This window comes from Anabrus simplex, chromosome 1 (assembly GCF_040414725.1).
Source record: "Anabrus simplex isolate iqAnaSimp1 chromosome 1, ASM4041472v1, whole genome shotgun sequence".
Lineage (NCBI taxonomy): Eukaryota > Metazoa > Arthropoda > Insecta > Orthoptera > Tettigoniidae > Anabrus > Anabrus simplex.
The window spans coordinates 902900778-902921852 of NC_090265.1; the positions used below are offsets into that span (position 1 = coordinate 902900778).

Here is a 21075-nt window from a genome sequence, read left to right on the forward strand (position 1 = left end):
GTTCACAGGTTGGGAACCAGTTTTAGCCAGCCAGGAGCAAAGTATTGATTTTCCAATCAAGCGATCAGCTGTGCCACATGATCCAGTGAGGGCTCTCAAGACCACTGCGAGGTGAATACGCATGACAAGTGTCTTCAAATGAGAGCACTTTCCAGCATTACAATAACCCATCAGGAGGAAGACGGCAGCCAATTATAAGACGACGTGGAGCCACACCTACCTCGGGAAGTTGATAAATACCTTAGTTTTGTGAAGAAATACTCTCTTGCTATCTTGCGCTCTTGTTCTCCTGCTTTCCTGCTGAATGACTGAATCGGTGCTCTCAATTATTCTACAGAAAATTTTGAACACGAGCATTCTGTAGTTGGACTTGAAATGTCATCCTTTTACGTACAATAATCTACGATTCTGATGAACCTTCACAGGCTAAGTTAAGTGTCGTTCATCATCTAAACTCGGTGTATTTGTGTGTGAATATTTCCTAAAGACTTGTGTTAGTTTCAGCTTATACCGCATATGAAAAAGGAAGAGGATTACCACGTGGCTACTGCAGTACCTCAAGATGTTTCCACATATTGAAGAGGAACCCTACAGAATTCCTGCATTGGACTTCGCTGCTGCCATGGTGTTCTAAGCGAAGGCGAAATCTAACATGGGGAGATAACGACAGAAGTGGCCATCCAACACCCTGTGATCCAGAAATTCCAGATCACTGGCAGATATCCAATTCCATCATGCATTTAAGTACTTTTTTTTTTTTTTTAATAATATTTCTCTGTTCATCTTTGTAGAAGTAATGCTTGCTTATTCATTAGCGTTGATATTTCTTCTACATTTGCAGTAGTAATTGATATTTTCATTCTTCTTTCACTGGGAGATGGTAGTGTTGTCAGGTTGAGTGTGAATGACTAGTAAAACCTATTAGTATAGCTAGGATATGTGTGTGTCTTCTGTGGTTAATCTAAAGGTCCCATTTAATAGCCTAGCATTAATTAAAAATCATTGTCCTTGACGATAACTAATAATTTGAATTTTGGAATATTTTCAATAAGGAAACAATGTGGGACAGATTTCCGGCATTTTCTTTTATCGTTCTCTATATGCGATTTTCTATTTTTTGCACTAAAAATATCACACGAGGACACTTTTACGTATTTCTAAAACAACTTTATTATCACTACGAAACTTATCCTGTCAGAAGAAGAAAAAAAACATTCAGTGCCTCTCGTAAAATCACTACGGTCATTTGATCAATTTTCATCGTTAAGTTTCTGAAATCCTGTCACGGTCGCCAATTTTTATTTCTTTCCTGCCAGAAGAAGAAAACAATCCCTCGAGAGAAAACAATCGCCCTCTAAAACAATCTACATAGAATATATACATGTTTCACATCAGAGACCTAATGGTGCTGTTTCTTGACGCCACATTGAAAGTCTGTGTGTCCGTACGTCTGTTGCTATAATAACCAGGATAAGCATATGTACGTTATACGTCCATGGACATGAAACATAAATATATTAATGTAATACTTTTGGCTCATCGTAAAACTTCAAAATACGATTATTGAAGGTTTTTATCATAATTAGGATATCTGTCCTATGACACTTTTCATGCTGAATTTCTACATAAATTCCTTCTTGTTGGATTTAACATGTGTTAGAGTCATCTGGCTTATTGTCAAGCTTTGGTTCAAGTAATATCTCGCGCATATAATAATAATAATGATGATAATAATAATAAGAATTTCATTTCGGGTTAAATGAATGGATAAAGGGTCATGAGTGTAAATATTGCTCGATTTTGTGTCGATGTTCATGTGTGCTCAGTTGTAGTGAAGATGGGCCTGGAATATGGCAGAATCCTGACGGATCAATTAATGTAGTGGTTGAATGGTTGAAATCCATTTATTGAATTTTTATTGAAGAATATATGCGTGGTAAACGTATTTTCTTCAATTGCTGAGCACGTGTTAATTTGAGAATGTAGAATGGAGTAATAATAAAGTCGTGACTCATGAGCCATAAACGTGAATGCTATATTTGACCTGTATTATGTGCGTGTCTGTAGATGACCAATTTTCCAGATATTTACTGCTAATACTGTTGTAACCAATGTTGTGGAATCTACATCATCTTTGACCAAGTGACCACTGAAGTTTTGTCACATATCCAAGAGTCGAAAGTAAAATCTTTCTTTAGCCGATATCGTCATCACGAGAATTCGCATATCCTGGGTTAAAAATCAAAATCATAAAAATCAAGAACTAGAGTTCGTTGTAAATAGTGTAGATAATTCACGTGTGTCTTTGTGTGAATGTGGTACGTGTGTGTTGTAGTAATTTCTGTGATTGACGATATATTTTTTTCTTTTGAAATGTGATTTTGACCTGGCCTTGTGTTTTTGTCAGGTTGGGCCCAGGTTGTTAACACCGTTGTTCAAGATGATTTAATTTATTTGGAGTTTAAGCTTTAGTAAATTTTGTTTAAATATTAAGTTGAGACAAGATTACAGTTTCAAATGCCAATGAATAATGAGGGGTTATTTCAATCGTTTGGACAAAGGTTCATTGTGTTCTAAAGCTTAAAATGTAAAATTTTACCAAGGCATCAGAGGTTTAAGGTCAACTTTACGTGTTGTTCAATTGAATATTAGAGAAATTTTGTGGGAATAATTATTGTCTGAATACAGTTCAATGGAAATGAGCCCGATAAAGTTATTCTGAAATGATGATTTTCTGAATAAGACATGTTGACTTAATTTGAATAATTTCATGTTTTATGAACAAGATAATGTGACATAAAATTATCTATGAGTAGAACAACGCGATTAATGATTTGTTTCTAGCAGACTTAGACACCGTAATTTATTCAATTATTAAATAATTTTAATTTTATTTTGAAGTATTAAATGTCGTCAGGGAGAGATCTGACAATTCGAAGGTTTAAAATCATTTGTGGAGCAAATAACCTATTGAGATCTGCCCGTTCTCATGTTGTAAATAATTCAAGTATGACCAAAAGGAAATTTATCCCAATGTAGAATTTTATTTTTGTATTTTGTCAAGCCAGGTGTGGGCTAATATTCATTTGTATATTTACAGAATTATTTAACGTCGAAATGGGATCAAAAATTTAAGAGCTGTATCTAGAGAGAGACCGGCTGAGAAGATGTTTTTTTTGCCATCAAGATTTATAACAAGATGTTATTTTGTTATTTTCACTTAGTGCCAGTTGATAATAAATGTCAAAACCTGTTGTTCAATTCTTTTTCTATTATTGTCGTCAGTCCTTGTTTCTTTCCCAGTCCTCAAAATTAAGCAAAGCTTGACAGCGAACGGTCCACCTTTGAGACCCTCACTCTCCGGCTGAGCGTGCCCAGTAAAAAGGGGACAATATGGAAGCTAAAAAGAAAGGGGATCATTGACTGGACTTGTGTGCTATTATGGGATTAACAGTTATGAATACATTCTTCAAGCATAAGGCTATTAACTGCTACACATGGGAGGCTAGGGGCACCACATCCATAATGGCCTATATCGTAACTGACTTTGAATTCCAGAAATCTCTTAAGAATGTGTGGGTACTCTGGGTATTTTTTGATGATACTGACCACTGTCTAATATGTATTGAACTAATTATCTCTAGGCCTAAGAGTGAGGAAGTGAAATCTATCTACAGATTAATAAGGATATAAAATCTCCAGGATGAGGAAATCAGGCAGAAGTACATGGATATGATTAGTGAAAAGTTACGAATAATAATCAGGTTCAGGATTCAGGAAGAGAATGGGTGACATACAGCAATGCTATAGTAGAAATAGCAAAGGAATTCCTAGGAAATACTGTGTGTAAAGATGGGAAAAAAGTGAACATCTTGGTGGAATGATGAAGCTTGTAAACGTAAAAGGAAGGTGTGTCAGAAATGGCTCCAAACAAGGACTGATACGGACAGGAAATTGTATGTAGCTGAAAGAAATAGAGTGAAATGAATAGTTGTTGAATCCAAGAAGAAGTCGTGGAAAGATTTTGGTAAAAACCTGGAAAGACTAGTTTAAGAGGCAGGGAAACCTTTCTGAACAGTAATAAAGAATTTTAGAAAGGGAGAAAAGAGGGAAATGAATATTGTTTTGGGTAAATCATGTGAATTCATAATAGATCCCAGGGAATCACTGGATAGGTGGAAGGGATATTTTGAAAATATTATCAAGAAAAATGTTCAATAAATTCAAAGTTCTTTGGAAACATTTAAGAAAAGGCTAGGTAAACAATTGATAGGGAATTCTGCCACCTGGAAGTCAGCCCTAAATTCAGATCATTGATGATTGATTAAGTCAAAGAAATGTAGAACACAGATGACAAATGAGTTTGAATTAGGAAAAGATAGAGAAGAAGAATGAAGCCTCCGTGGCTCAGACGGCAGCGCGTCGGCCTCTCACTGCTGGATACCGTGGTTCAAATCCCGGTCACTCCATGTGAGATTTGTGCTGGACAAAGCGAAGGCGGGACAGGTTTTTCTCCGGGTACTCCAATTTTCCCTGTCATCTTTCATTCCAGCAACACTCTCCATTCTCATTTCATAGCATATATCATTCATTAATAAATCACTTTGGGAGTGGCGACCCCATCGTACTTAGAGCCTATATCTGCTTCATTCATTACATCCCTGACCCGGTCAATGACTGGAAAACAGGTTGTATGTTTTCATTTTCACAGAGAAGAAGAATGATTTGCTAACACAAAGGATACAAATACATATCATTAGTAGAGTAAAACACAGAAAATATGTATTTTATCTAACAGAAAGTGTAAAAGAGTCATATGAAAATTGAGATGAGGGACTCTAGTCCATTTTTTAATGTTCATGCTAGGGTGTCATTCTTTTTTTTAGTTCTTGTTACTCAGTTCATTTATTTATTTATTTATTTATTTATTTATTTATTTATTTATTTATTTACATATTTTATGCCCACATTGGACCACTTAAATCAATACATTTGAGTTAATTTCTTTTTCTTCTCCCAGAACTTTCTCATCCTCTCTGACCTGGAAGCCCTTTGTGTGTCCGATATAGTATATTGTTTCCGTTCAACTGTTTTTAGTTTGAGACTTATGCTTTTGTTCTTCAAAATCCTCTTCTCTTTTCTGTCTTTGATTTGTTGCAGAGTTATACCCAATTCTTCCAAATCATCCTGAACTTCTTTGAACCAATTATTATTGATTTTATTTTTCAAAAAATAATCAAATAGTTGTTTCAATATCCTGGTGTCTGGTAATCTTGATATGTGACAGAAAAAGGAAATTCTTCTTTTACGCATTGTAGATATTATTGATCCACATTCATGGTAGACAATGTTGTTAGGCAACAATCTCCACTGTCCATCAACTTGGTGGTTTTTATTAATTGTTTTAAGAGTTCTTCTATCAGTTTTCTGTAATTTGTCTGTTGTAGATTTTACATTTAATTTTAATAAAGTTTCACTAGCGTACGTTGCCTCTGGTTTAACTATGGAATTATAGTGTTTCAGCTTAGCGTTTATCGAAAGAGATTTTTTTTTTAATAGGTTGGCCAGGTAAGTCTTTGTGCTTGTTTAAATTTAGTTGTTCTGTGTTCTATTGCTTCTTTTTCATTTGTGTTCCATGTTATTATTTCCCCAAGATATTTGAATTTCTGAACAATTTTAATCTCTTTATTACTGTTCAGTTGAATAACTGGTAAATCAACTTTAAAAGTTGGCATCATTTCTGTTTTTTCAAATAAAATTTGCAATCCCATTTTTTTTGCTATAATTTCTAGTTATTCAATTTGAAATTTAGCCTCTTCTATTGTATTTGCAAGTAATGCTAAATCGGCCGCAAAAGCAAGGCAGTTGAGTTTAATATTTCTACCGATCTTGATAGTTGGTTGGCATTTCTTGTTCCATTCACGCATAACCTTCACCAATGCACAATTAAATAACAATGGTGAAAGTCCATCTCCTTGTCAAAGTCCAGTTCTTATAGTGGACGATTCTGATAATTCACCTCTAAATTTAATTTTTGCCTTCGTATTTTTAAAAGTCATACTAATGAGGTTAACAAGTTTTTGGTGTAAGCCAAATTCTTTAAGGCTTTTTAATAATGATTCATGATGAATACTGTCGTGTGCTTTTTTAAAATCTACAAACGTGATGACTAGACCCTTACTTCGAACTCTTTGGTGCTTCATTATCCATTTTAAACTAATGATTTGATCTGGACAGCTTCTACCTGGTCGAAATCCTCCCTGATATTCTCCAAGTTTTTGGTCGAGTTGTTCTTGGATTCTTGTGTATATAATTTTGCATAAAATCTTGTACGTAATATCAAGCAAGGATATCCCCCGATAATTGTTTGGATCGGAGTGATCACCTTTCTTATACAGTGGGTGGATTATCGCTGTATTCCATTCCTCGGGAAGTTTCTCCATGTTCCAAATATAAATGATGTATTTATGTAGGTTTTGAATAGCCTGATCATTAGCATTCTTTCATATTTCTGCTACTATTTGATTCTCTCCTGCTGCTTTGTAGTTTTTAAGTGCATTAATTGCTGTTTTCACTTCATTGTAAACTGGTGGTATAATCTTTTGTAATGGAGTTTTATTTTTTGGATTAGGGTCAAATTCTAAATGTTCCACAGGATCCTCACAATTAAATAACTCTTTAAAGTATTCTTCAAGGATGTTAGCATTATCTTGATTATTGTGTGCCATTTTTCCATTTTTATTTCTTAACATAAGTGTGGGAGGGGTAAACTTAGATTGATATTGCTTGAATGTTTGTAATAGTCTCTTGTTTTAGGCTGATTGAATATTTCCTCTATAGTGTTAAGCATTTCCTTTTGATAATTCCTTTTAATTGTCCTAATTTCTTTAGCTGTTTGTCTTCTGGCATTAATTAGTTCTTCTCGAGATTTTTCTGTTTTCCTCTGTTGATCATTTAACTGTGCCTTATGCCTTGCTTGAATTGCTTTGTCGCATTCCCCGTTCCACCACGCATGTTTCTTTCTCCTTTTAATTGAAGCGATTTCTTCAGCTATGGTTTTAAGTTTGTTGATCATCGTCTCTAATTTGTCATTTAAAGGTGTTTTGGATCTCTCTAAATATATTTTATTATTTATTAAGTAACTAGGATCATAATTTCTCCTTGCTTTGAGATGATTACGTTTGTGTTTCCTTTTTGGTGTTGACTTGATTTTTATTTTTGAGATATAATGATCCGAGTCCCCACGGAGGACTCTGACATTATAAATTTCTTTATGATAATCTTTATCCATAGCAACATGATCAATCTGAAACTCTCCCAATTTTACATTAGGGCATTTCCATGTCATAAGTTTATGTGGTCGCCTCATGAATCTGGTGGTTTCCAAAATGAGTCCATGATCTGCACAAAGTTCAATTAATCTTTGGCCATTTTCGTTCGTTAATTTATGAGCTGGCCATTTTCCTACAACTCTGCGATACTTCTTTTCTCTGCCTATTTTAGCATTGAAATCTCCAAGTAAGATTTTTATATGCTCAACAGGGATCTTCGATAATACGTAATTGAGTTCTTTACAAAAGTTTTCAACTCCTTCTCTATCTTTATTGTTTTTATCATTTGTTGGTGCATGGACATTTATTAAAGTATAAGTTTTATTCCCTACTTTAACTGTTAGAAGTGCCATCCTCAAAGAGTTTGAAGAAAAATCTTCAGTTGAGTCTATTATGCTACTATGAACAAGAAAACCTACACCAAATTGGGGGACATTCATTACTCTTTGTCCTGGAGGTCCTTTGCAGAGATGATAACCTCCTGATTCAATTGGGTCTTGGTCGGTGTTCCTAAGTTCTTGTAAAGCCATTATTAAAATCCTATGTTGGTCCATCACATCAGTTAAATGGTTCAACTTGCCCACCTTACTTATTGAATTAATGTTTAATGTTGCAAAATATGAAAATTTTCCTGATTTGTTGAACTTAAGTCTCTTCTTACATTGTTGGGTTTGTCCACTGTCTGTCAGCTGTCTGTTGATTGTCTGTTGGGCTTCCAGGCACTCCGACTCACCTAGGTCTTCTACTTGACACCTCACTGATTCCGAGTGGTGTCTTTGTGCAGACCCTTGTTGTTGTTTGTCCACACCGGTGGATTTTTTTTTTTTTTTTTTTGCTAGCGGCTTTACGTCGCTCCGACACAGATAGGTCTTATGGCGACGATGGGATAGGCCTAGGAGTTGGAGGGAAGCGGCCGTGGCCTTAATTAAGGTACAGCCCCAGCATTTGCCTGGTGTGAAAATGGGAAACCACGGAAAACCATCTTCAGGGCTGCCGATAGTGGGATTCGAACCTACTGTCTCCCGGATGCAAGCTCACAGCCGCACGCCTCTACGCGCACGGCCAACTCGCCCGGTACCGGTGGATTTATTCATTAGAAGACTCATCATCATTGATTGTCTGATCTTTCGATCAAAACATTTCTGACCGAGGTCAGGCTTTACAATTCCAGATGTGATCTGGAAAGGTGTTTAATGAAGTATGAATTGCTGATAAATGAAACGCTACAAGTTCGTCCTAGTTGTTCAGGACTGGGAGTAGGCATTTCCTCCATACCTCGCAAACGTTATGGTTTTCCCGCCAATACTCAGGTAGCTGATTGCAGTAGTTTCCCACTGGGCGATGGGGTCGTCACATCCCTACGCCAATCAGTTTGATTTATTATATAGTTCCATTTCCTCACCATTGATGGCATACCCTCAGAATTACTGACTGCCCTAGTAGAAACACCATGGCAAAGTTATTCCATTTAGTGTGTAAGATATTTTTTTTGGCTAGTGGCTTTACATCGCACCGACGCAGATAGGTCTTATGGCGACGATGGGATAGGAAAGGCCTACGAGTTGGAAGGAAGCGGCCATGGCCTTAATTAAGGTTCATCCCCAGAATTTGCCTGGTGTGAAAGTGGGAAACCGTGGAAAACTATCAGAGCTGCCGACAGTGGGATTTGAACTCACTATCTCCTGGATGCAAGCTCAAAGCCGCGCGCCTCTAACTGCACGGCCAACTCGCCCAGTGTGTGTAAGATGTATGATACAGAAGAAGTGCCATCCAACTTCAGACAGAATGTTGTTATACCTATTTCCACAAAAGCAGGTGCTAACAAGTGTGACATCTACCACACCTTTAGTTTAGTATCTCACTCTTGAAAAATGTTGACATCTATTATTTGCAGGAGAATGGACAGAAAAGGTGAAGCTGAGCTGGGAGAAGATCAGTTTGGCTTCAGAATAAATCTAGGAACATGTGAAACACTTCTGACTTTATGTCTGATCTTAGAGGATCAATTTAAGAAGGACAAGCCCATGTACACGACATTTATAGATCTAGAAAAGGCATTTGATAATGTTGATTGGACCAAGCTATTTGAGATCCTGAAGATGATTGGGATTAGATACCAAGAAAGAAAGATTATCTACATTCTGTACAAAAATCAGTCTGCAGTGATTAGAATTGAGGCCTATGAAAAAGAAACAGCTATCCATTTTAATGTTATTAGCTTTACGTCCCACTGATTACTTTGACGGTTTTCAAATACCACCGGACTGAGCCAGGATCAAACCTGCCAAGTTGGGGTCAGAAGGCCAGTGCCTCAACCGTCTGAGCCACTCAGCCCAGCAAACAACAATCCAGGAAGGAGTGAGGCAAGGCTGCAGTTTATACCCTCTCCTTTTCACTGTTTATATGGAACAGGCAGTAAAGGAGGCCAAAGAAGAATTTGTCAAGGAAATCACAATCCAAGGAGAGCAAATCAAAATTAAGAGATTTTCCAATGATTTTGTTATTTTACCTGTGTCTGCAGAAGATCTGGAGAAATTGCTGAATGGTCTTTGAGAAGGAGTACAAGATGGAGATAAATTAATCCCAAACAAAAGTAATGGAGTGCAGTCAAACAAAGTCAATTGATGTAGGAAATATTAGATTAGGAAATGAAGTCTTAAAGGAAGTAAATGAATATTATTACTTGTGTAGGGGACAACTAACAATGGCAGAAGTAAGGAGGACGTAAAACACAGACTAGCGCAAGCAAGGAAGGTTTTCCTTAAGAAAAGAAATGTATTCGTTTTCAACAATGATACAGGAAGACTTTTGTCTGGAGTGTAGCATTGCATGGAAGTGAAATATGGCCAATAACTAGCACAGAAAGAAAGAGAATAGAACCTTTTGAAATGTGGTGTTACAGAGGAATGCTGAAGGCAAGATGAGTAGATCGAATCACGAATGGTGAGATACTGAATGAACTGGTGAGGGGGGATTGATTAGGCAAAATTTGATGAGAAGAAGAAAGAATGAATATTGAATCTTTACGACTGCATTGTAATTGAAATTTACTTTCCACACATTAGGTTATGTTATGTACATTTAGTAAGTGTTGAAGAGATCTGTAGCTTAGAACCTTTCCAACAGAACAAAGATGACTTAGGCCACCGTAGCTTAATTGGTAGAGCAACCAACACAAAATCGGGAGGTTGTGGGTTCGGATCCCACTGGTGTTCGGTTGGCCATTTTTATTCTGTGCTTAACATCTCTTCAACACATACTAAATGTACGTAACATGACCTAATAGGTTAAAAGTCGATTTCTATAAGAAATAGAATGATAGGACACATCTTAAGACACCCAGGACTTGTTCAGTTAGTTCTTTAGGAGAGTGTAGACAGTAAGAATGGTAGGTATAGACCAAGGCATGAATATGACAAACAGATTGAAGTAGGTGTAGGAGGAGGAGGAGGAGGACGACGACGACGACGACGACAACAACAACAACAATAATAATAATAATAACAATATATGTCAAACATGCTGAAGAACATTATTTAGTTTAGTACAACAAGTGGTATTTACTGCCTGGGCTGCAATTAATTATTTTATTACTGTGTGAAAATTTGGGTAACTTAGGATTTTAAGTATAAGATTAATAATAAATTATAGAGTTACTTTACCTTATAACACAGCTTATGCCGGTACTGTGGGTCCCAAGAATAGATGAGGAGGTCCAACTCACGGTTGTTCACCAGATCCAACTCAAATGTTTCATCCCAGTCAAAGACAAGGTCGCCAGTCCTCACTACTGTGCGAGCTTTATGCACTCTGTCACATTCAAGGACACAGTACAGGTCCCGCAGCCCAGTACTACTGATGGTCCCTGCACCAAACAATAGAAAATGAAAACTTTATTTAAATCTATCTATTGTTAAATACTGCTTGAAATTTCTCAAGCTCTAATTGAATAAATTATTTGTTACTGCAACTGTTATTATCTGCAAGGAACTACCATATTTCAAGTTACAGTAAAATAAGGAAATGAAAAAATGAAGATCAGGACAGTAGCTAGGTGTTTTCTACTTTTTCTTATGCATAACTGTTGAAGTGCTTCTATGCATAATTGACTATTCAGTCAAATTATTGCTAAGTTAAAAATTTGCAATAAAAATACAATATACAGGTACTCCCAATTATTTTGGCTAATGATGGGAAGCATTACAAAGATAATCCATATTAGCACTATATAGGGTGTGTATTAATTGGTGTCAAGTATTTTGGGGATATATTGTTAACAAAACATATGATTCAAATCAAGTCAAGTCAAGTCAAGTCAAGTCAAGTCAAGTCAAGTCAAGTCAAGTCAAGTCAAGTCAAGTCAAGTCAAGTCAAGTCAAATTGCTTTCATGTTATAGTAACTATTTTTTATTTAACTATTTTTTAGGGCAGGCCATTAGATTTGTTTTCCTCTGGTTGATGGTGTTTCATTTATGACATGGTATGGAATAAGTGAAATGACAGATATTAACTTAATTTGTGGTTTCTCAAATGGGAATGCATCAAGAACATGCAAACTTTATGCTGAAAGGTACTCCAACCTTGTACAAGAACATTCTTACGAATTCACCAACATTTGGGAGAGACGGACAAACTTTTGAGGAATGTCTCAAATGTTAAGAGAGGTATGAAATTGTGAGTTTGGAGAATGAGTTCTTTGTAATGCTGACAAAAATCCATCAGATAGTATAAGAAGAATTGCTGTAAGGGAAGGAGCAATTCCTATATCCAGTGTTGACATTCTAAGAGAGTGTATCTTGAATAGGTTTGAACAAATACAAAGCACTTGAGGTGTTGAGGTGTTTTCTGCAGAGTAGGTCTAAACATGGAACAGAAGGTCAGGACGAGGCCACTTGAGCATTTTCTAATAGCTTGCTTACCAGGTGTATGCGTAAGCTTTTGCCAGTTTTTCTGGTAAAGAAAACCCATAACTTTCACGGGAAATACATATTTTGTTCATTCAAAATATTGGTCATTGGCTTCTACGCACTTCGCCCATCTTTCAGGTAAGTTATGAATACTATGTCAGAAAAACTGCTTGTCTTTTGCAGCAAACCATTTGTCGAGCCATTTTCCCACTTCCTTGAAATTGCTGAAGTGCTGCTCTGTGAGTGATGCGAAGAGGTGATAGTCAGATGGTGCCAGGTTGGGGAAGTGTGGCAGGTATGGAAGGATGTCCAATTCAAGCGATTTCAAGGTGTCTTTCACTAGTTTTGCTGTGTGAGATGGTGCATTGTCGCATAACAAAATCACTTTGCCATATCTTCTGGCCCATTCTGGTCGTCTTTTGATCAATGTGTGGTTTAAATTAATCATTTGTCGGCGATAGCGTTGTGTATTAACGGTTTCACCGGGCTTCAAGAGTTCATAATACACAATACCGCTCTGGTCCCACTAGAGACAAAGCACCTTATTTAAATTGTCGAAACCATGTCTCACATGTTCTAACTGATGGAGCGTGTTCACCATATGTTTCTACCAGCAAATGATGATTTTCCACAGACTTTTTCTTTTGATTAAATAAGAAAAGCAATGCGTGCCGCAAATGTTCCTTTCCAGGCACAAACGTCGACATAATCACTGAACGATACAACATAGACACTAGTGTTTGGCGTACTCAGCTTGTGTGTGTTGGTAGGTTAATGTCAGACAAACAAACTTACTTATGTGTCAAATTCATATGCTGCATATTGTTTGCTGGTGCCGTCTCTTACTGAAACCAGAAATGACTTATGCATACACCTGGTAATAGTATCACTTGTACTTACTTTCTATGTTAATAATAAAATAGTGTAACTAAGAAACTATATATTTTGAGGACCATATTCTTAGGGAATTTGTAAATGTTTTGTTGTTAGGAATATGCTCCCAAAATACTTCACACCAATTTATATACACCTTTTATAATCACTACATTACCTTTTCAAATAACTCTTATTAGGAGAAGCCAGAGGCACTATGCTTACAATATAAAATTGACACAATTTGTAGAACATTCGTGCAAAAACTATATGAACTAGTTTGACATTTTTGTAGGATATATGGTGGTTTATTTATGTGGTTTTGATGAAGGGAAATTCAGTATCTTTTCTGGTTTCTTTAGTATATTGTATGTATTAAGAGCTGATTTTTAAATTTAAAATGAAGTATTTTTATAACATTTCATCTAAACTACTTGATGTATTGTAAATTAGCTGTCTTAAAACTGTACTTTGATAACTAAAAGGATGTGTAAAATTTAAATCCCCATAGTTTAAGTAGCCTACTTTTTGAGAAAATGTTCCTTGAATACAAACATTTTAAGTTTTCAGAAAATGGTTTCAGAAGTTTGTCAGTACATTCCTGCACTGTAGGATCAAACATTGTTGGACCATTTGCACTTCAGGACTACAGATTATTATTAAGAAGGCTATCAGAAGTCCAAATAGAATAAATCTCTTCAGTATCCCACAGCCATTAGAAATAGTACTCAATTTTTGATGCATGGCATATTACTTTTGGTTAAGAGGGATGCATAAGACGTAGAATCACCTATAGAGGGTGGTCCTGAAGGGGTGGAAGGTGTGGTAGCTGCAGAGGATGGAGTTGCTCGTAATCCTCGTCCTGCCAATAAGTGAACCCAGAGCAGCCCGCTTACACCAGGTTCTGTTGGGGCTCCAGGCTCCACCAGGCTAGTAGATGGTTTGTCCATTTTATATTTGAGGAACTCTGGAATGAAAAAAAACATGACAAGATATCAAAGTTATAGGTACAAATTTTGTTTGATTGCCAGTAATAAAATTTGTAAGCCTAATGAAACAAAATTACTTTACTTTAAAAGCAATAGACTGTGGTATGCAGCAAAACAAACAACACTGACATTCTTTCACATCTGCTGTCCACTTTCTCTAGCATTGATTGATTGATTGATTGATTGATTGATTGATTGATTGATTGATTGATTGATTGATTGATTGATTGATCCATTTATTTATTTATTTATTTATTTATTTATTTATTTATTTATTTATTTATTTATTTATTTATTTATTTATTTATTTATTTATTTATTTATTTATTTATTTATTTATTTATTTATTTATTGTGTATCATATTTTGACATATTGTGAATTCAGTACTGTACTGACCTCTGCAATAATGATTCTCACTAGAGAGGAGAATGGTGGCAGGTCGACATGTAGTGTTCCAAGTGCTCCGTATTTTCTTGTTGTTTACAGCAGTTAAATGTGTCATGTGTGGTAGTGACAAAGTGATCATTAATGGTGGGGTGTTCAATGATTGTCTCAGCAGTTCGATCCTCCAAGAGAATTTGCTAATTGTGAAAAATTCTAAAATATCGTGCTTAATATTGAACCCATGACCTTTGTGCCCTAAGAACATTATGCATAATGTAACAATTAAATTAAAAGTTGGATTCTTGATAGCATGGATTTGACACGTGACGAGGGGGTGATTACCTTCGGTCCCACGCTCTGGGGTACGTGACGTCAACCACACGTGTCGACGGCGGAAGAATCTCAAGTCATTTTTATGAACTATTTCAAAGCGCGTGTACATGGCGTGACCACGCCAAGTCAAAAAAATATAGTGCCTATCAAAGGAGGTCAATCATCTCACAAATCGAACCCGTAAAATTTTTAAATGTCCATGAACACTACCGCCAGAAATGTAGCAAGCATGTAGTCACTTTCAAAACTCTTGAAATTACAGTTTAGGTAAGTCAGAAAATTTATAAAATTTTTCTTGGCGGCAAAGGGAGAGATCCGAAGAGAGGGGGTAACTGCTATAAATATGAAGGGACGCCATGACGAAGCTTCCTTCTCCGGCATTTGTGATACAAAGCGGACGAAAAATTGTTGAGCTGCTCTGCGAAATCAAACCAACGAAAGTAGACTGAGTTCAACTGCAGATTTTAGCCATTGCGGCTAAGTCTTGACTCCATGAGGAGATAGTTTTCTTGAGTGAAATAATTGTAACAGATAGGACGGTCAAAGTACTGAATAAATTTTAATGTGATTGAGTAATTCGTGTGCGGAAATAATTGTAGTCCATCGTGTGCGTTCAAGCAAACGAGTGAAGGGTATTTTCTTTTTTTTAATGCTTTATTCCAGGAAACCTGAAGAAACACAATGATATGTACAGCCATGAATGTAAAAATGGCTAAATAAAATGCCAGGGTCGCAGGTGAGCCCTAAGACGAATACTGGCATGAAGACATGAGGTAGGTGATTTTCCATCTTGCTACCTCTTATATCCTGTCTCGTGATTTCTTAAAGTGTATTTGAATGGGGATATACGACGCAGTGGTCACCCTACTAAGTTTTGTAAATGTGAGAGTACGACTAAAAGAGTCATTTGTTTTATTTTCCACTTGGATAAATTTTTGAAGTCTTGCGAGGGCCGTATAATGTTGTAAAAAGTTATTGAATAGGGTTCGAAGTGATATCACGTCCAATGTAGATCGTCATCCGTGTGAGTGTACTGCCTATATTTTGTGATGTCAAATTAAGATGTTCATTCGACGTAAAATTCTTCTGTCTGCAATTTGACGTTAATAATAATAATCCATGGTCACTCATTTTCAATCGAGTGGAAGCGCGCTGTTGGATGAGAACCTAGGGTGATGAATTTGGTCACGGAGAGAAACGTTTTTATTTAATGCCCATTTTTAAACTGTGTCTGACTGACAAATAAAAGATCTAGTAGAATGTTTCAGTCATTTCTCGTAAAAATCAAGTTATTAAATACGATATCATTTATGCGAAGTTATTCATGAGTAATGCATTGTGCGATATCAGACGTCGGGATTTCTAGTGAGGATTTTATTTCAGTTCTTTGTCGATGATAATTGTGGAGCTGGGAAACAGAGGTTAGTTTTGTGAATCAGGTTGGACCTGTCATTGAAGCCGGGACACGGAAGCCCGAGGAATGTTTTATATGAGTTGAGATGAGATGTGCGAATCAGGTTAGAGTCCTGTCATTGAAGCCGGGATATGATAGCCCGAGGAATATTTTATAATGTTGGGAATGGAAAGAAATTCATAGAAATCCATAGCGGTATCAATTGCCGACGCGTATAATTAGTGTGGGCATCTTGAAGCATATCTGTGCATTTTGTTGGTTAGAATATCGTATTTTGTTTAATCATGTCGGCAGAGTTTAAAGGGAGCATTTTGAGAAGTCAGTCAGGTAGAACGAACCGGGTGGTTTATGTAACTGCCAAGCGAGCATGGGGTGAGAGACCTCAGCTATGATAGCGGGAAAGAAGTGGAGTTGAGATTGTACTGTAATTCTCGGCCAGGGGAAACGTTAAAATGCTGGATTTAGTTGAAATTCATAGCCGGTAATGATCTAAGTATTGTGAAATACTGTAAATGGGGACGTAGTGAACATTTGAAATCACGAACTTTGAGTATAAGGAACAGAGTAACCCAATTTCAGGGTTGTCCAAAATATAGAGCGATGGTCGTGACGATCGGTTTGTCTGCGAGGGGTGTGCAAAATTCAGTGATGACGAGATATGACATCGTAATTATATGGCGAGTTGTTTGGTTTGTACGTAGATTATTATGATATCCAAGTGTTAATAACGGTTAGGACTAGATTAGATTTTTAAGCATGATATCACGAGATAGGATATATGTAGCTGGACATGAATTATGTAAAATTCTTTTCCAGCCAGATAAACATCGCAATATTGAACTCACATCACAGCTGCGTAGAAATTTGTGAAGAAACCAGAGTCCGCGGAGATAAAATTTACTGATCGTTAACATTTCGTTAAATCATTTAAATTTATTTAATTATTAAATTCAGTGAAACCGCATTTTGAAATAACTTTAATCAAGCGAATAACTTGGAGATGCATTCTGGAAATTTTAGTTTGTTTCTGGGAAATATAAAAATAAAGTAACGATTAAGGGGACATATCCGAAGGAAATGGATTTTTCTGCCACTAAGTTTGTGAGCATTGCTATTGTTGTAATTATTGAACTTTGATGGATTGAGCAGTGACTGTGCTGGGGATAAGTAAAGTGGAACTTTGGTCATCAACCGATGTAACTTAATTGTGTTTGGCCTTCAGCCTAGAAACTTGGATGGTCAGGGGGTCATCAACCTCTGTGACTTAGATTAGGGCCATATGCCATTGTAGCATCATTTCCTTGCAGTCATCATCCACAATGACTTTAAAGTAACTTAGAAGAGTAGAGGTCGGTCCATGACATAGACGCAGGTCACATTGATTCAATTAAGGGTCCATGCCGTAGAACCACTGTGTGGCACACACCGATTGGACGGCCTTAATTATACTCAGAGTCCAGAGTTCGTGTTACGAGGGCTGGACCATAACGAATCACTATGATGGTACATGTGGTCTCACATGGAAGCCGAATTTAAGGATTTCCAGACTTTCCTTTCTTAAATGATTAATAATTGAGACAATGGTTTCTAGTAAGAATGCCCATCAGGCAATTACGTTAAAGTCTCACACCAGTGTTATGACATTTATGTAAAATGATTGTGGTGTCCAGTGGACACAATCGACTTCTATGATACCATTGACATGCTTCAGAATTTTCCTGAATAAATAGGAATCTTTTAAACAGACCTTTCATTCCGGTAGATAGATTAGAATTAATGAACCCTACCTTTACCTCAGCAAGTGACGAAGAACCCGAAACGACCCAAGAGACAGATCTCATGAACTTTGCTGATAGGTAAGGAAGGTAGGTATCCCTCAATATGGACCTAAAGGGTTCAATATGTTGCGCCAGTGAAAATGTGTACGTGACCACTGGTACTGGCAGTGAGCAGGGTTGCCATACCTCCCTCCTCAACACTTCACCTCTTTCTCCTGTCCATGGCTGTATATGGGGACATAGAAACAAATCCAGGACCTTCAGATAGAAATGTAACACAAAATGTCATATTTGTAGTACTAAGGGCCACATCAATCAGCTTTACGTGAAGTGTGTCTCGTGTGAAATGTCCATACATAAGACCTGTGCCAAAATCTCTCCATATGATTACCATAAAATTAAACATGGTTTGTGGTCTTGGCAGTGCTAGAAGAGTTGTCTCCCAGTACCATCGGACTCGTTCTTCGAAGTGCCAAATAAAGGAAATTATGTAAATAACTCGGTCACCAGTGTACAGGGCACCTGAAACATCACCATTCTGTCATTTAATGCACAAAGTATAATGTGTTATAGGAGACAGCAGGGGATAAGATACTGGCCAGTATCGAACCGTCGATCGTGAGTGTATGTGAAACGCGGTTGGGCAGTGCTACTTATGACTGAAGTATTTCCACAACCATACTTGGTCTTCAGGAAGGATAGAAAGCTGGACATCTGGAGGGGGTGTTTACCTCACTATACAACTGGAATTACAACCAATCTGACCAGGATACTTGGAGACTGACAGTGAAGCTTTATGAGTGTAGGTGACATCTAGGGCCAACAAATTCTTGATAGGCAGCATATACCAGGCACCAAAATCCAAGACCTGTATAAATGAAGGATTAATGGAATCTCTAAGAGGAGTGCAACTCATTCAGCACAAGTATAATGCCATCTACCTCATAGCGGACTTTAACCTGGACATCATATGGACCTGTGATTCTGCTCACATCCCTGGAAATCCATTGGCAGATACATTCCTAACAGTGTTCTACAAACTCTTTCTGGAACAGCTTGTTCTAGAACCAACATGTATCACCAAAACATCTTGTTCTATATTAGACCTATTTCCCACCAATCATCCCTCCTCAGTATCCCAGGTTGAAGTCATATCTGGCTTCAGTGATCACCACACCATTTGAGTGACTCTAGCTACTGTAGACTGCAGAAAACCTGTCAAACACAAATCCAGGCCTCAATATAACTTCAGAAGAGCTGACTGGAAATCCCTCTCCACCTTACTACCGAATCACTTACCCACTCCAACCTCCTTATCAACCTGTGACATAGACTCTTTGTGGCTCACCTGGAAAAATACATTTTTCTGGTGCATCGACCAAACTGTACTGAAATGCATTTTATAAAGAAAGAAGAAAGTTCTGTGGATAAAGAAAGAAGTTTTGAAGTTAATAAGAAAATGGAACAGTCTGTACCAAAAGTGGAAACAGTGCCAAATGGAACACACATGGGAAAAGTACAAATCTGCATGGAAAGATACAAAGAATAAGATTAAGGAGGCTTATGATCAGAATATTCACAAGGCTTGCTCCGATACCAAAGAGCAGTGAAAAATTTAAAGAAAATTTCTCCCAGGTACAATCAGCTGGGGACATGCATGTAACCAACACACCCATACCATATATCCTTCTCTCCAGTCTCTACTTCTCGGAACTTGAGGTACTAGGAAGTCTGAAGAGGATTTGACCCCATGTGGTGAGCAACCCTGATGAAATACCCAGCCATATACTCCGTGACTGTGCTGAGTCTGTGGAACCATCTCTCTGTGAACTATTCAACCTGTCACTTCACTGTGGATCTCTGCCTCAAGATTGGAAGAGTGCTGAGGTAGTTCTGATTTTTGAGAAGGAGGACAAATCGTTCATTGATAACTATCGGCTGGTGTCTCTCACATCCCATGTATGTAAATGCATGGAATGACTGGTTGCCTCTAAATTACGGGAATACTTCTCGGAAGGTAATCTATTAAGTGAAAGCCAGCATGGTTTTCTTCTGAAGATTCTGTAATATTTTATTAACAAAGGTTAATGATGAGTGGCAGTTCTTCCTGGAGAAATCTAAAATTGTTCAGGTAGACTGCATGACTTCGGACTGGGCTAAAGCTTTAGATCAAATCCTGCATGAATGACTTTTGTTAAAATGATGCCATATGAATATCAGGGGAAGTATACTGGCATGGTTGCGGTAATTTCTCGAGGGTCGAACACAACGTGTTGTGTATGATGGAGTTCGATCTTTGACAGTTCAAGTAACCTCAGGAGTTCATCAAGACACCGTCTTGGGACCTTTATCATTTAATGCATTTGTCTCTGCTTTACTTAAATGTGTGACCTCAACCATGGCCCAGTATGCTGATGTCAGAGTAATGTACAGGGACATACAATGTGCAGATGATTGTTTGAAGTTATAGTCAGACTTGGACACTATAGTGGTGTGGTGTTGCTTCAATGGTCTCAACATTAATGCTGGCATGTGTAAATACATTAGGTTAAGTAGGTCCTGAAACCCAATAGAATGTATATATAACATTAATAATGTTCATATTGAGTGAGTTAAAACCATGCATTTGTTAGGAATAACCATTTCTGATCAACTAAAATGGAACACACAAACAGAGGAAGTGGGATGCAAAGCTGCTAGGGTGCTCAGTTTTAAGCACAGAAGCCTCTGTGGGTGCAAGTCAAATGCTATACGGCTGACACTAGCAAGACCTGTACTAACCTATGGTCTACCTGTCTGGCACCCTACTACTGCAGCTAACCTTCACAAACTAGAAGGATTCCAATGTCACGCTAAACGACTGATTAACAAGAACAGCTGCCTGCCTTCCCTCCCGTCAATCACCTCCTTGTGTAAACAAAGTGATGTCACTTTCTTATACAGGTCCCTCACAGGGGCCTTTCACATTTCACCATTCTCTCGACTACCCTTAACCATCCACAGAGGCAAAGGGGTATGTCTTATACCCAACTCTGTGCGAACCGAGTCCTAAAAACTAGGTTTCT

General features: G+C 37.4%; 1 protein-coding gene across 1 annotated transcript in view; it reads right to left on the reverse strand.

Moving 5' to 3' along the window:
• RhoGAP100F (Rho GTPase activating protein at 100F) overlaps positions 1-21075 on the reverse strand; it is a 660953-nt gene that overhangs the window by 70829 nt on the left and 569049 nt on the right. The window contains exons 10-11 of the mRNA XM_067148290.2: positions 13892-14078; positions 10994-11186 (exon numbers count right to left, since the gene is read on the reverse strand). Coding sequence (XP_067004391.1) covers positions 10994-11186; positions 13892-14078 — 380 coding nt within the window. The remainder of the gene's footprint in view (positions 1-10993; positions 11187-13891; positions 14079-21075) is intronic.